At 39.9% G+C, this 11,567-nt stretch overlaps 1 protein-coding gene across 4 annotated transcripts; it reads right to left on the reverse strand.

Moving 5' to 3' along the window:
• Positions 1-484: 484 nt before the first annotated feature.
• Positions 485-8,355, reverse strand: LOC311272287 (uncharacterized protein). 4 transcript variants are annotated; one of them, XM_084378629.1, is made up of 12 exons: positions 8,190-8,355; positions 5,872-5,918; positions 5,708-5,785; positions 5,465-5,607; positions 5,253-5,375; positions 5,113-5,170; positions 4,648-4,917; positions 3,993-4,129; positions 3,762-3,878; positions 3,613-3,670; positions 3,111-3,176; positions 485-2,985 (listed from the first exon to the last, which is right to left on the reverse strand). In XM_084378629.1, exons 2-12 carry the CDS (start codon positions 5,894-5,896, stop codon positions 1,850-1,852), a joined length of 2,211 nt encoding a protein of 736 aa, XP_084234755.1. In that variant the 5' UTR covers positions 5,897-5,918; positions 8,190-8,355; the 3' UTR covers positions 485-1,849. The 4 variants fall into 4 exon arrangements, with proteins under 4 accessions (XP_084234755.1, XP_084234752.1, XP_084234754.1 ...); XM_084378626.1 differs by having other exon boundaries at positions 4,648-4,920; XM_084378628.1 differs by having other exon boundaries at positions 4,648-4,920; positions 5,872-5,948.
• Between the last annotated feature and the right edge of the window lie 3,212 nt (positions 8,356-11,567).

Genomic DNA, 11,567 nt, shown 5'->3' on the forward strand with positions numbered 1-11,567 from the left:
CAAGCGAATAAATAAATGCATAATAATGTGGCAACTGTCAGTGCACATCTATGGTCCTAGACTATATATCCCTTTTCACCCTCAATGCCCCCTCAGGTGTCATGCAATAAGCGATTACTAATGTAGTCAATGGGTTTAGTGAAGGAGGATAGGATAGCTATATTCAACCTCCCACATGTAAACTAAATACGTTTACAAAAATCAACTTACTATATCAAATGCTCACAAATACATTCCTTGTTTATAGCAACATAATATAACTGTTGAATGACGCTTTTAGTGGGTTCCTGTATTACCTAACGCTGGTAAGTTAACCGCACACTGTATAGCAATTGTGTAATGGTCTGAACAAATCTTGTTTATGAAGGCATTAATGGGGGGTCCAGGTTTGGTCAAAGGCTGTGTAAACAGTTGAAGAGGTGCTGTTGAGCTCGGAGACTTTATACAGCAGACTTCAAACACATCACAGTAAGCAGTTGTGGACGAAGTTGAAATGTTTTACTAAAGTAACAATATCACAGTGTGAACATGCTGTTACAAGGTAAAGCCCTGTATTGCAGGTTTAAAAAAAAAAAAATAGTCAGGACTTTAGGCTGTACTTGTTAGCTTTGTTACGGGACAGTTGACAATTTCATCATTAAGTACATGATGAGCGCACGTAAAGCACAGAATGGCTTTTGACACTTTCAATCTGAGTAGGTCCAATCAGCAACACACCTGAGAACCAGGTTAATCTGTAACAATGCATCATAGATAATAAAGTTGATCATATGTTTATGTTAAATCAATGTAGCTATAGCATTTAAGTAAATATAGAAGTACAATAATTCACTCTGAAATGTCATACAGTTGAAGTATAAAGCAACATAAAATGAATGTAATTACTTAGTTACTCCAAATAACAAAAGAAATCAATATTTGATCTCATGTCAATCATACATCATACTCAACATAAATATACGATCTTCAGTGGTAGACAAAAGAGGTCAAAATCAAGCCAGTAAACATTTGACCTTGATTCACAGTAAGGACATTGTTTTTCAAAAGTTGATAAAAATGTATTCAGGCACAAACCTAAAGTGAGCCGTCACTTATTTAATACATTTTTTGGAGTTATTCAGGCACAGCCTGTACATAACATAATGGTCCAAAAGAAACAGAAAACGTAAGTGTAGGTAGTTAACTATATTTTGTGACGGCTATAAAGCACAGCCTGAGTGAGATTTCAAACTTTCTCACTTGTTGTTCTGAAGCAATACAATTTACAAAAAAAAGAAGAAAAAAAAAAAAAACACTGAAAAACTGCCAACTGTTAAACAAAGTATGGGGCCTGTTTGTCAACCTCACTTGGTTATGATGCATATGAAACTTAGAAATATATGAACGAAATTCTAGTACTGTACATTTCATTTTATATCATCTCATTATCCCCACTTCTGCATGTATTGCTTGAGTCACTTTTACAATTCTCAGCACTAGCTTCTGTTTTCGTAACCAGATGATGCAACAGCTACACTCACACACGCTGTATGTCCAAGTGCATCCCAGCAAATATGACAAAATAAAGGCTCATTTCAGTGCAATGGTCCAAAATCTCATCCGTTTTTAAATATTTGTGAAAGGGAAGGCAATATCAGTCTCTTGTAAAATCAATATGTCATATAAAGAATGTTGAAACTACCAGTCCAAACTGACAAAGCTGAATTAAGGGTACAAAAAGTGGCCAAGAAAGTTGTACCATTACACGCAAAACATCGCTCTAGTAGGAGATTCCCATTTCTGATGGGATAAACGCATAAATGGAGTTGTTCAATCTAAAATTAACAAACCAGCAATTCTGAAATTTAGATTACCGTGAGCTCCATATCACAGCTGGATGAGGAAGTTGCTGGTCAGGATTTTCCACAGGTCCAGTATTGTGGTTGGGGTCAGACATCACTCCTTGACCGACTTGCATTGCTTGCTGGGCTGTAGGTTGCATCATGTAACTTTGCGGAGCTGTCTGGACATGACCAATGCTGTACCCCATGTATGTTTGCCATGGTCTCTGTTCATACTGAAGAAACTGTACCCCCGGCATTGGTGCAATGTTGCCACTGTGAGAAAGGGAGCCTCCTACATGAGGATGCATGTTGACCCAAGAAGCTCCTACATGTGGAGCTAATTCTCCAGACGAACCATGCTGCCCCACACTGCCTGTCACAAGACTTGTGTGATTTTGTGCCATGTACTGATCTTGGGGCTGTTGTTGACAATAATACTGCGTAGCATCTGAGCTCATCTCACTCTGTCTCTCCTCTCTTGACTCTGCAGCTCTTGTGTCAACTCTATTCTGTGAAGTTGAACTGTACCACTGCTCAGTGCAACCCTCCCCACGTCCATAGGAAGAGTTATACGCTGTCCAGTCCTGAATGTAGGAAACAGCAGGCGACAGCCAGTTATTTTGTGTCTGTGGACCTTCAAACGTCTCACTTGATCTTTCTTGAGAACCGCACTCTCTGTTGTCATTGTTTTCCCCGTAAATCCTTGGGTCATTTGTCCAAGTTCGGGATTCAGACTGATTGAAATACTCATTGTCATTGAAATAACCATCCACCTTTTGATAATAACAAGCAAAGTTTCTCTCCGGTCCCATGTATTGACCAGCTTCGGCATCTCCACTATAGAGGTCTTGCTGAAGTTCTTCTGGCGTGAGTTCTGCGAGGTTATCTGCAGTGTCCCTCTCAAACTCACAGTCCTCTGCCTGAGACTCTGGTGAGGGGGTGAGATCTGAGTCGGATGGAGGCAAGTATCCGGATGCCACAGGCAGGCTGTCCACGCTGAAAGACGTCCTCTCCAGCAGCACTGAACCTTTGGTAATAGGCAGGCTTACCTTGAACACAGTATTTTTAGGTTTCCTCTTCTTCTTCCTCTTTGATGTAATGTTCATCACTACGGCACACTTCTCTGGCATTCCTTGATTTGAAGTCTTGACCACAGTTAGTCCTTAAAGAAAAGTGTAAATTGGACCCACAGAGCGTGAAAGGAAATCAGAAAAATATTCAATTACTTGAGAAAAAAACAGTTTTCGACCCCTTTAAGTGTACTGTTGCTTCCAAAGACACACACACCTTTGGAAGCCATTCTCTTCTTTTGGATATTAGTATGTGTCCATCCATTACACAGCATCTTTATGCCTTAAAAAGATGAAAAACAATACAAGGGGTATACAAAGAAAAAAAATACAAACATGCATAAGTCAACTGAGGTGAACGAATAAGTAATGAGTTCAAATAACTGGTTGAATGGTTGAATGCTGGAAAAGAATCACTGAAATGTTTGAACAAAGATAAAATAAAGGAGTTAAGGGGTATTAAGAGAAAAACAAAGAATAAAGTTAAAAAAGGGTGAACAGGTTGTTTCAAACTTCAGAGCTTGTGGCGCATCATTAGATGCACAGCGAAAAGTATTACACAGAGAAAACATAACCAGTGTAATGTGAAAGGCGAGAGTTAATTACGCGTCATACTTACATCAGGAATCACTCCTCTCGAGCAGAGATTTGGAACTAAAGATGTGAATGCTTTTAAGGCCAAACAAGAAAACAGTGGCTGGACATGCATCTGTACTTACACCAGTGGTAACTTTTGCCAGTCAGTTGGATACAGAGTAATTCTGGTGCGTTTACCACCTGGAAACATTACACGATAAACATGACAGATGAGTACAAGTGAACTTTAGACCTTTGTGGTAAAGAAAATAAGATAAGAATAATATGATACCTTCAGCTCTCCTCTGCCCTCATCTTGCTCCACTTCCCTGGCCAGTGATTGGAGAAGCTGACAATTATCATTAATGTCTGCCGTTATTACGTCCACCTGCTCAGGATGAGTTTCCATCTAAACACAGATGTTTTCAGTTCACTTATAGTTCAACGTAGCATGTTCTCTAAAGAATTTGAATGGAAAAGGATTTGTGGTCTTGTACATATTAATGATCCACAACAAACTGACCAAGTAGTTCATGAGATGGGATGAACTGGTCAGGTGATCAATGATGTCCTTTTTGTTGGACCTGATGCGGCAGCAGTGACATAAGAAACAGTATGTGTGGCCAGCTTCGCTTCTGCACTCGACCACGCGGAAAAGACCTGTTGTGAAAACAAATAAGGAGCAATGGTTTGAGTTTTTGGAAAATACACCAATTCACTTTCTACCAAAATTTAAAAAGTATCATGTCACGTACATGTGTGTGCAGCCAATAATCAAATCTCTTATCAGCTCTTTTCATTACTAAATAACTGCAGTGATAGCATAGGCTACACATTGTAGGCTTATTGCTGCTTCCTCTTAGAGTTAGACTTGAGTCTGAGACAAGATATCACCAGCTTTTTGCATACAGGTTGTCAGGTCGGCAAAAGTCTGATAACATGATCAATACCACTCACACGTGAGGGTGGTATCGATCTTCTCATCAGACAAAAAGCGAAAAAATGTATTTCCTAAAATGGTGAACTTTTCCTTTAAAATTATCCATACCCAAGTTTATCATATAATTTTAGTATTTTAAGCTTCAGTGCATTTCAACAATATGAGTGGAAGCATCTTCCTACAACCTACTGTAACTGTGTACGGTACTTACTTAAATACTGCTGACATTTGTGCTTACCAATAAGAGGCTTGCCTCCTGTATAGTCATCAAGAGGGCTGTTGCTGTTCTCAGACAGCAAAGGAGGTTCAGGTGACACCTGGGCATCGTCCGACAGTGACGTAGACATGTTGTTTAACCAGCCTTCTGAGCTCCTGATGCTCGTCCTGGATGATCTCTGTTGGTTCCGGGCAAGTAATACAATCCTACTTGATTGGATGGGAGACGGCTCCAGCTCTGAATGGCTCCCAGGTTTACCCTGTCCATCTCTTAAGATATTTATCAGATATACTGCTGAAGTGTTAGAGAGAGAAAGAAAACCATTTGGAGTTTTTTTTTTTTTTAAAAGGAATACGTACAAATGGAAATAATGCCACAAAAAACAAAGAGAGTGACAGACATAGGCAACTGGGAAGACCGAGATTGGGATTAAAGGACATCGTAGAGGTTAAGACCACTGTTCCAAACAAGTGAATAGCCACTGACCATCATTCTCACTGCATGTAGCCATCCTCCGGTAGACGGCATCTTCAACCTCTAACAACTTAATATGAAGGTGCAAAAAGATGAGTACTCATAACCAAAACACTCAAACACAAAACACATGCACAGTCAAAACAACATACATGAACATCTCCTGGTCCCTCAGTTCCCTCAAGTATCTTGGCTCTCTCCATCAGTGGCCAGGCCAGCTTAGAAAGGTCAGAGTTCTCCTTCCATTCAGACACTAAGTGGGGGTGCCAGATTTTCTGTCAAGCAAAACAGACCACCTGTCAAGGAACTAAATCAGAGCCGCAGATGAACTTGCCATCATGACTTCCTCTACAGTGCTACTTACAATGTAGTTGTATCTGTGGAGGCTTCCCATGATGTGGTTACGGATGTCAGCCTTACTGACTCGACACGCACACACCTCACACAGGTAAAGTGCTTCTCCTTTGTGTGTACCTGCTTTCACACATTCTATTAAACTGCCCAGACCTGAATGTAGTTAAAATGACAAATTATTTCAATACACACACACACACATACATACACGACTGAGAACATATATCCAAAACAGGGATTTGTCGCGACATACCAATAATGGGTTGTAGTCTGTTCTTGTTGTTCAGATACACCTTCAGAGAATCCACCAGCTGGCTTTGAGTAGAAACCCCTAAAAACAGTGAATGCATCAGACAAACATCATTACAAAAAATGGTGTAAGCATGGTAGCACACATGCAGAAAATCAAAGACGTACCCTTTAGTGCCTCTACCGGCTGCATGATGCCGTTGTAGAATCACCACCTGCACACAGTTGAAGTGATGAAATGAACACTGAGTGATGAAGAAAAAGCATATTTCATGGAAACATACAGTTTTTTATGTCATGTCATACCTAATGGTGTAATAAGTTATTCTGTGCCCAGCACTTCTCTTGCTCTGCATGTAAGGCAGGACAGTGACTTTGATAAGATGTGAAGAGCACACTGATTGTTGGACATAAATATTTGCAAACACATGGAGGTGCACTGACATCGACAGGAGTCACGTAGGTAGTAAGGGTTTCATTATGTATGCCAGGACTCTGAAAAACTGTTGATGTACAGTGTATAAAAACTTTGCTCATAGCCTAGACGCCTCTTTGTGGTGGTAGAAGTATAGTGCCCACACAAGTGAAACTCAGTTAAATACCAGAAAAAACAACTTCTTATTTGTGAGACTTTCTTCAATCTTCACTTGTGATGAATAAAAAAGCAGAACTTGTTCAGCCCAAAAACATGACAAATCTTCCTCCATTTACCGGATAGAACCAGTTTGTTAATGTGACATATGGGAGGGCAGCTCTGAGCACATCTTCAAGGTCCTTCTAATCATCACTACCACAGAGAGTGCAACAAATACACCAAGAGTTGGACACAAGTGAAGGTCATCGTGAACCCTCATGTTTCCTGATGAAGACGCTCAAGCATACGCTTACTAATCTAAATGATCAAAGACAGAGTCCAGATAATATCCAGTATACAACTGCTAGTATGCAACATACTTTACACTTTGTGCCTTTGCAAAGTGAATTAAGATCATTTCAATTTATGTTACACTCATTACTGTTTGTTAACAGTGTTATCATTCACGGTGAGAAACTTCTCAGTACATTTAGTCCATATTGTGTGCATATATGGCTATTTATAGGAAACTAACATACTCCAGGATATGGTTTATATGTCTCTTGGACAGCATTAAGACTCCCACACATTCTTTTACAGAGACAGACGCTGATCTTTGTGTGTTTCTTCTCTGCAGTGGGGGAGGGTGTAGTTTTGGTCAAACCTGGGATGGTGTAAAAGATGAAAATATATTCTGTAGGGCTGCACAATTAACTGCAAAATAATCCAAAATAGCAATACAGCTATGTGCAATATCCAAATCACAAGAAGCTGAAATGTTTTGATAAAGAAGCAATGTGTGACAAAACAGCATATAATGAAGTAGTCATTGTCGCATGTTGCCCTGGCCTACACATCTTGTTCTCTATGTAAGAAAACATGTTTGTTTGGTACAGACCCCAACAAATGTCACATCATCATGATTTAAAAAGTTTTTCAGTGAAAATGAAAATCAACTAATCGTTGATTATATTTTAATCGCAATGTCTGTCAAAAATAATCAGAATAAATAACTGTGCATCCCTAATTCTGTTCTTATGGATCATTTAATGAGAAATTACTCATCTTGACTCACCCATCTTGTATGAAAACGTGTTACTACTTCAAATTATTGTGAGCTTTGGGTCAAACGTTGTTTTTTCAGTGTTTCAGTTACATTTCAATAAAACATCCAGACTCTAAATTAACCACCAGGTGGAGCTGCAATATCATCACACTGTCTGGACAGCACCATGTTCTCCCTGCAATGAGGTTCTGAAAGGGATTTTTAAAGTTTTTAAATCTAAGAAAAACAGCAATTAAAACCCCGAGTCAACATGTTTTTAGCTGATTACTTAATCATTGTGGTTTCATGCTCCAGTGTGAATTTAAAGGGTAAAATTAAAACTCTTCCTCAATCTCAGCAACCATAACCCAGGTGTAGTCAAACAACCAAATAAAAAAAAAGATAATTAACGTTACGCCACTATCTGGCTGAGCAGCTCTAGCTAACGTAAAGACAGGACTTTAACCCAGGAAACTGGTGATTTGTGTCACTTGTGACACCACAAGTAAAAGTTGAATTACCAGAATCTTTTTCGACACATGTTGGAAAAGCTTTCTGTTTGTCGTTGAGCTAAAAACATTAGTTAGCTAGCTAGTTGACTCTTTCAGTTAACTGATGTTTACCGTCAATTATCGTTAACTTTGAAGGAAATTGCTAATTATTACATTTCAGTCGTTACCTATCACTTTAAACAAACGTGAGCTCGACTTTAATGTGATTTTATTTATTTATTTATTTATTTATTTATTTATTTATTTATCTATTTATTGGCACTTACCATAAATAGTGACGGGTACCGTTACTGTGACCCAACTGTTCAGCTCGTGTTCGATTAAAACTAGCAAAACAACAGACGCGTTCACTTACCGTAAAAAAGTGAGTGTCCTCCTGTTTGTGTCTGAGGTCCACTGGTACCGAAACACCTTCAACAAAGACGAGACGAAGTTACTTCCACTGATTGATTGATTTCCTGTAGAGCCAAGAGAAGTGAGAGAGAGTTCAGTCTGCTCTCTGACCAATCAGACAACAGGGTGTATGTGTGTGTCTGTGTCTGTGTGTCTGTGTGTGTGTGAACCTGTGTGCTATCTTTGTGAGGACCAATTTCAGATCCAAAGCATTCATAGTGAAGGTAATGTCTGCAGTGGAAGGCAGTTTAAAGTTTAAAGAGGCTGAGAAACTCAAAACATTCATGCAATGTCAGAAGTCATCTTTCACATGTATGTAGAACTTGTGTTTGCAGGGCCTTTAGGTGACATGATGGTCTCTCAACAGTGTTTCTTGACTCTGATTTAAGTTGAAGCCAGTCTAAACCTGACAGACATCAGGCCTGTTTCACTCAAATTGTCGACTTTATAAAGCTTATTCTCTAAATATAAGTCTACATTCATATTCGACTCTATATAAAGGGGATCGTTTACAGACCCTCAGGTTGTAGCCCGCATTCTCATGTTAAAACAATGCAGGACATGGTATTCATCCTACAACGCTAAATTCCAGTTTGTCAAATATGCAAATATTTGCTTTTTGTGCCAGCTTTTCCTATCAGTAAAGCTGGCACACACGTAATGGAGTATAAAGTACAATATTTCACATGAGGGGCACTTCTCTTTGCCTGAGGTGGATACAGGAAGGTAGATAGGATGACATATACATTCCAATAAAGCATCAATGGGTCACTGTCCTGGGAAAGGCATGATCAACACAAACATCAGGGGGGCATTGTTTTGGGAAGAAATGATTAACAACTGTCATTAAAGTATGTAACCCCTATTCTGTTGTATTTAAGTCGGAAACATTTGGAAGACTGCAGAGAACACTTCGGTCCTTCTCTCCATGCTTCTGTTGTTTCTGGGCTTTCTTCATCAAAGGTGTCGGGTCGTGTAGTTTGATGATAACAGAATATGCGGAGGCAAAGCTAGGTGGATGGACAGAACAATCTTTATTGAAACAGTTTTCAAGCCTGCGTCCGAACCAGTGCGCCCGCACCCGGTGTTCCCAATATCTGACAAAGTTCTGCCTAAAGCTTTGCCCTCTGCTCTACCAGAAATCCTCTCCAATCTAGGAAATCTGTACAAGTACCCACCTAACTTTCTCTGTACGCGCAGGCCTTTTTAGATCCCTTTCGCCTGCACCTACCTACTTCTTTTAATTGGTCACTTTGGTGAATTGAGGGTCCATCTATCCAATAGGCAAAAGAGGAGTTGATCTGCCTCCGGCCCCTTTGGACTGTCTCGTCTTCTATAACTTACCTAACTCTGATGTCACTTCTTGACCTTACAACCTAAAGCTGACCTGACTGTGTCTCTCTTTCCCTTTATGGACATGTTTACATTGAACCAGCTCCACACATCTGGCATAAGAATTAACTCTGGTTCAGTACCTTACTCTCCAGCTAACCTTTTGCGCACAAACAGAGCTGATTAACGACTCTGTCTTCTCACAGACCTCCTCAACATCAGCCGCCTTCCTTAAGCCCCCACAAACAGGAGCAGGAGAATTAGCAACTCTCTTCCTCAACAAGGAGAATTTCCCTTACAGACTCCTAAATTAAACTGATGCAGACTTATACAAAAGCCATATGTTTTAATTCAATTATTACAGTTAAGGGGAACTTAACTACATAAACATAATGTGATTTTCAGCTTAGAACCCTTTGTGATAGGGAGAAAGGAATGCCCCGTGTCCTTCACACCTGTACCAGGATCCGTTATCTGTGGCTAGAAAACAAGAAGGCCAGAGAAGATAGTACAAATACAACATTCAAGGATGTGGGAAGAACTTATGAAGACAATGTAAAACATAGTAATGATCTAAGAGTTTAATCATTTCTCATACGAGAGTCGAGTAATATAATTTTCCATTACAAGTGTAGAAGAATTTCTCCCAGAAATAAAAGCCATGCAGTTGTCTGGCCTTGATGCGCATGACCTCAAAGCGCCAGCAAATACCACCCGTGCGGAGGAGGATAGACACAACTTGATGAACTGACATTGAAACAAAGCATGTCCCAGAAACGCTCTCCTCCCTCCATCTTCTCCGTCACAAAGACAAAGAGGGAAGGCCAATGTTGTAGAAATACAAGTTCCTTTACAGTCAAGAAACACATTGTACCTGGTTGATGTGAAAGCCTTATACTTCAGACAAATCTTCGCTTCGATGAATAAAGAAATAACTCAGTGAGCTGCAGTTTTCCTTACTTGAATAAATGCAAGTTTAGTGCAAAACATGTCTGATCAGAGGAGATTTTAGGAGAACATTTGGCACAGTTTGACATCTCAGCACTACATACATGCTTTTTAAAAACAACAAAGGTCCTCCAGGATCACACCAGCTGGAGAAAACTCCCAGGTCAACATTATTTATCCTTCAGTACAATCTGGGGAGTCTGGTCGGAGGCCTATCTTTCTTCACAACCAGGCGCATGACAATAAAACATACCATCTGCCTTCAGCTTAAAAGACACATTTAAACATTCCTCCGTGGTCATACATTTCTCCAGCACTGGTTGATCGCACACTGATAGTGGTGGAATGTAAGAACACGTAAAAACAAGTAATTAAGTACTGAGCTTGGGTACAAACTTGAGGTATCTTTCCTTTTCATTCACTTAACCTGTTGTTTTTTTAATGTTGTGGCTGATCAGTGTGCTGTACTTCCTTTTATTTAAAGAGCTTCCTGCAAAGAAAATGCATGAATTCGTTTCTGATCTATTTTTTTTAAACACAGCAGATACTTTCATATTCCTGCTAAATGAGGAACCGTGAAGCTATGCATCATTCTACTATTGCAAAAAGGCTGACATTGTCTGAGGGCAGTGTGCAAGAAAAATATAAAGGGCATCAAAATGATATCTTGTCCATTATATCTGGTTCCTGCATCCTTGTCTTTAGGAGACTGGAGGGTGGAGGTTGCAGCAGGGTTTGCGGGAGCGGTATTGGAGGCTGGTTCAATGCTGGATGCGCAATTGTGCCCTCGTCCAGTAAATTTGTAACCACACGGTCAGGGCCTATCCATTAGTAGCATTGATTGAATATCACGGTCTTCCCTGTGATGATTAAAACTAAGGGCTGTATAGGAATGAGAAGGTAGTCTACTGCTGAAGTTTACATCAGAATCAGTCAATGGTGCGTCAGTCAGCCTGCGAGACTGAAAGGCCCAGTGTGCTCTGCATATCAAGGCCAACTTTCTCAGGTTATGCATCTGTCTACCACAGGAAAGTGAAAGTTAGACACCTATTAGACACTC

The sequence above is a fragment of the Pagrus pagrus genome (genome assembly GCF_965226575.1).
Source record: "Pagrus pagrus genome assembly, chromosome: 17".
Taxonomy (NCBI): Eukaryota; Metazoa; Chordata; class Actinopteri; order Spariformes; family Sparidae; genus Pagrus; species Pagrus pagrus.

Bases quoted from the DNA above. Each gene is read 5' to 3' on its own strand.
- LOC311272287 (XM_084378626.1), bottom strand. From the start codon at position 5,896: ATGCAGCCGGTAGAGGCACTAAAGG. The intron at 5,376-5,464 runs GTAAGTAGCACT...TTTGCTTGACAG, and splicing joins TCCACAGATACAACTACATT to AAAATCTGGCACCCCCACTT. The intron at 2,986-3,110 runs GTGTGTGTGTCT...CTTTTCTTTAAG, and splicing joins GAAGAGAATGGCTTCCAAAG to GACTAACTGTGGTCAAGACT.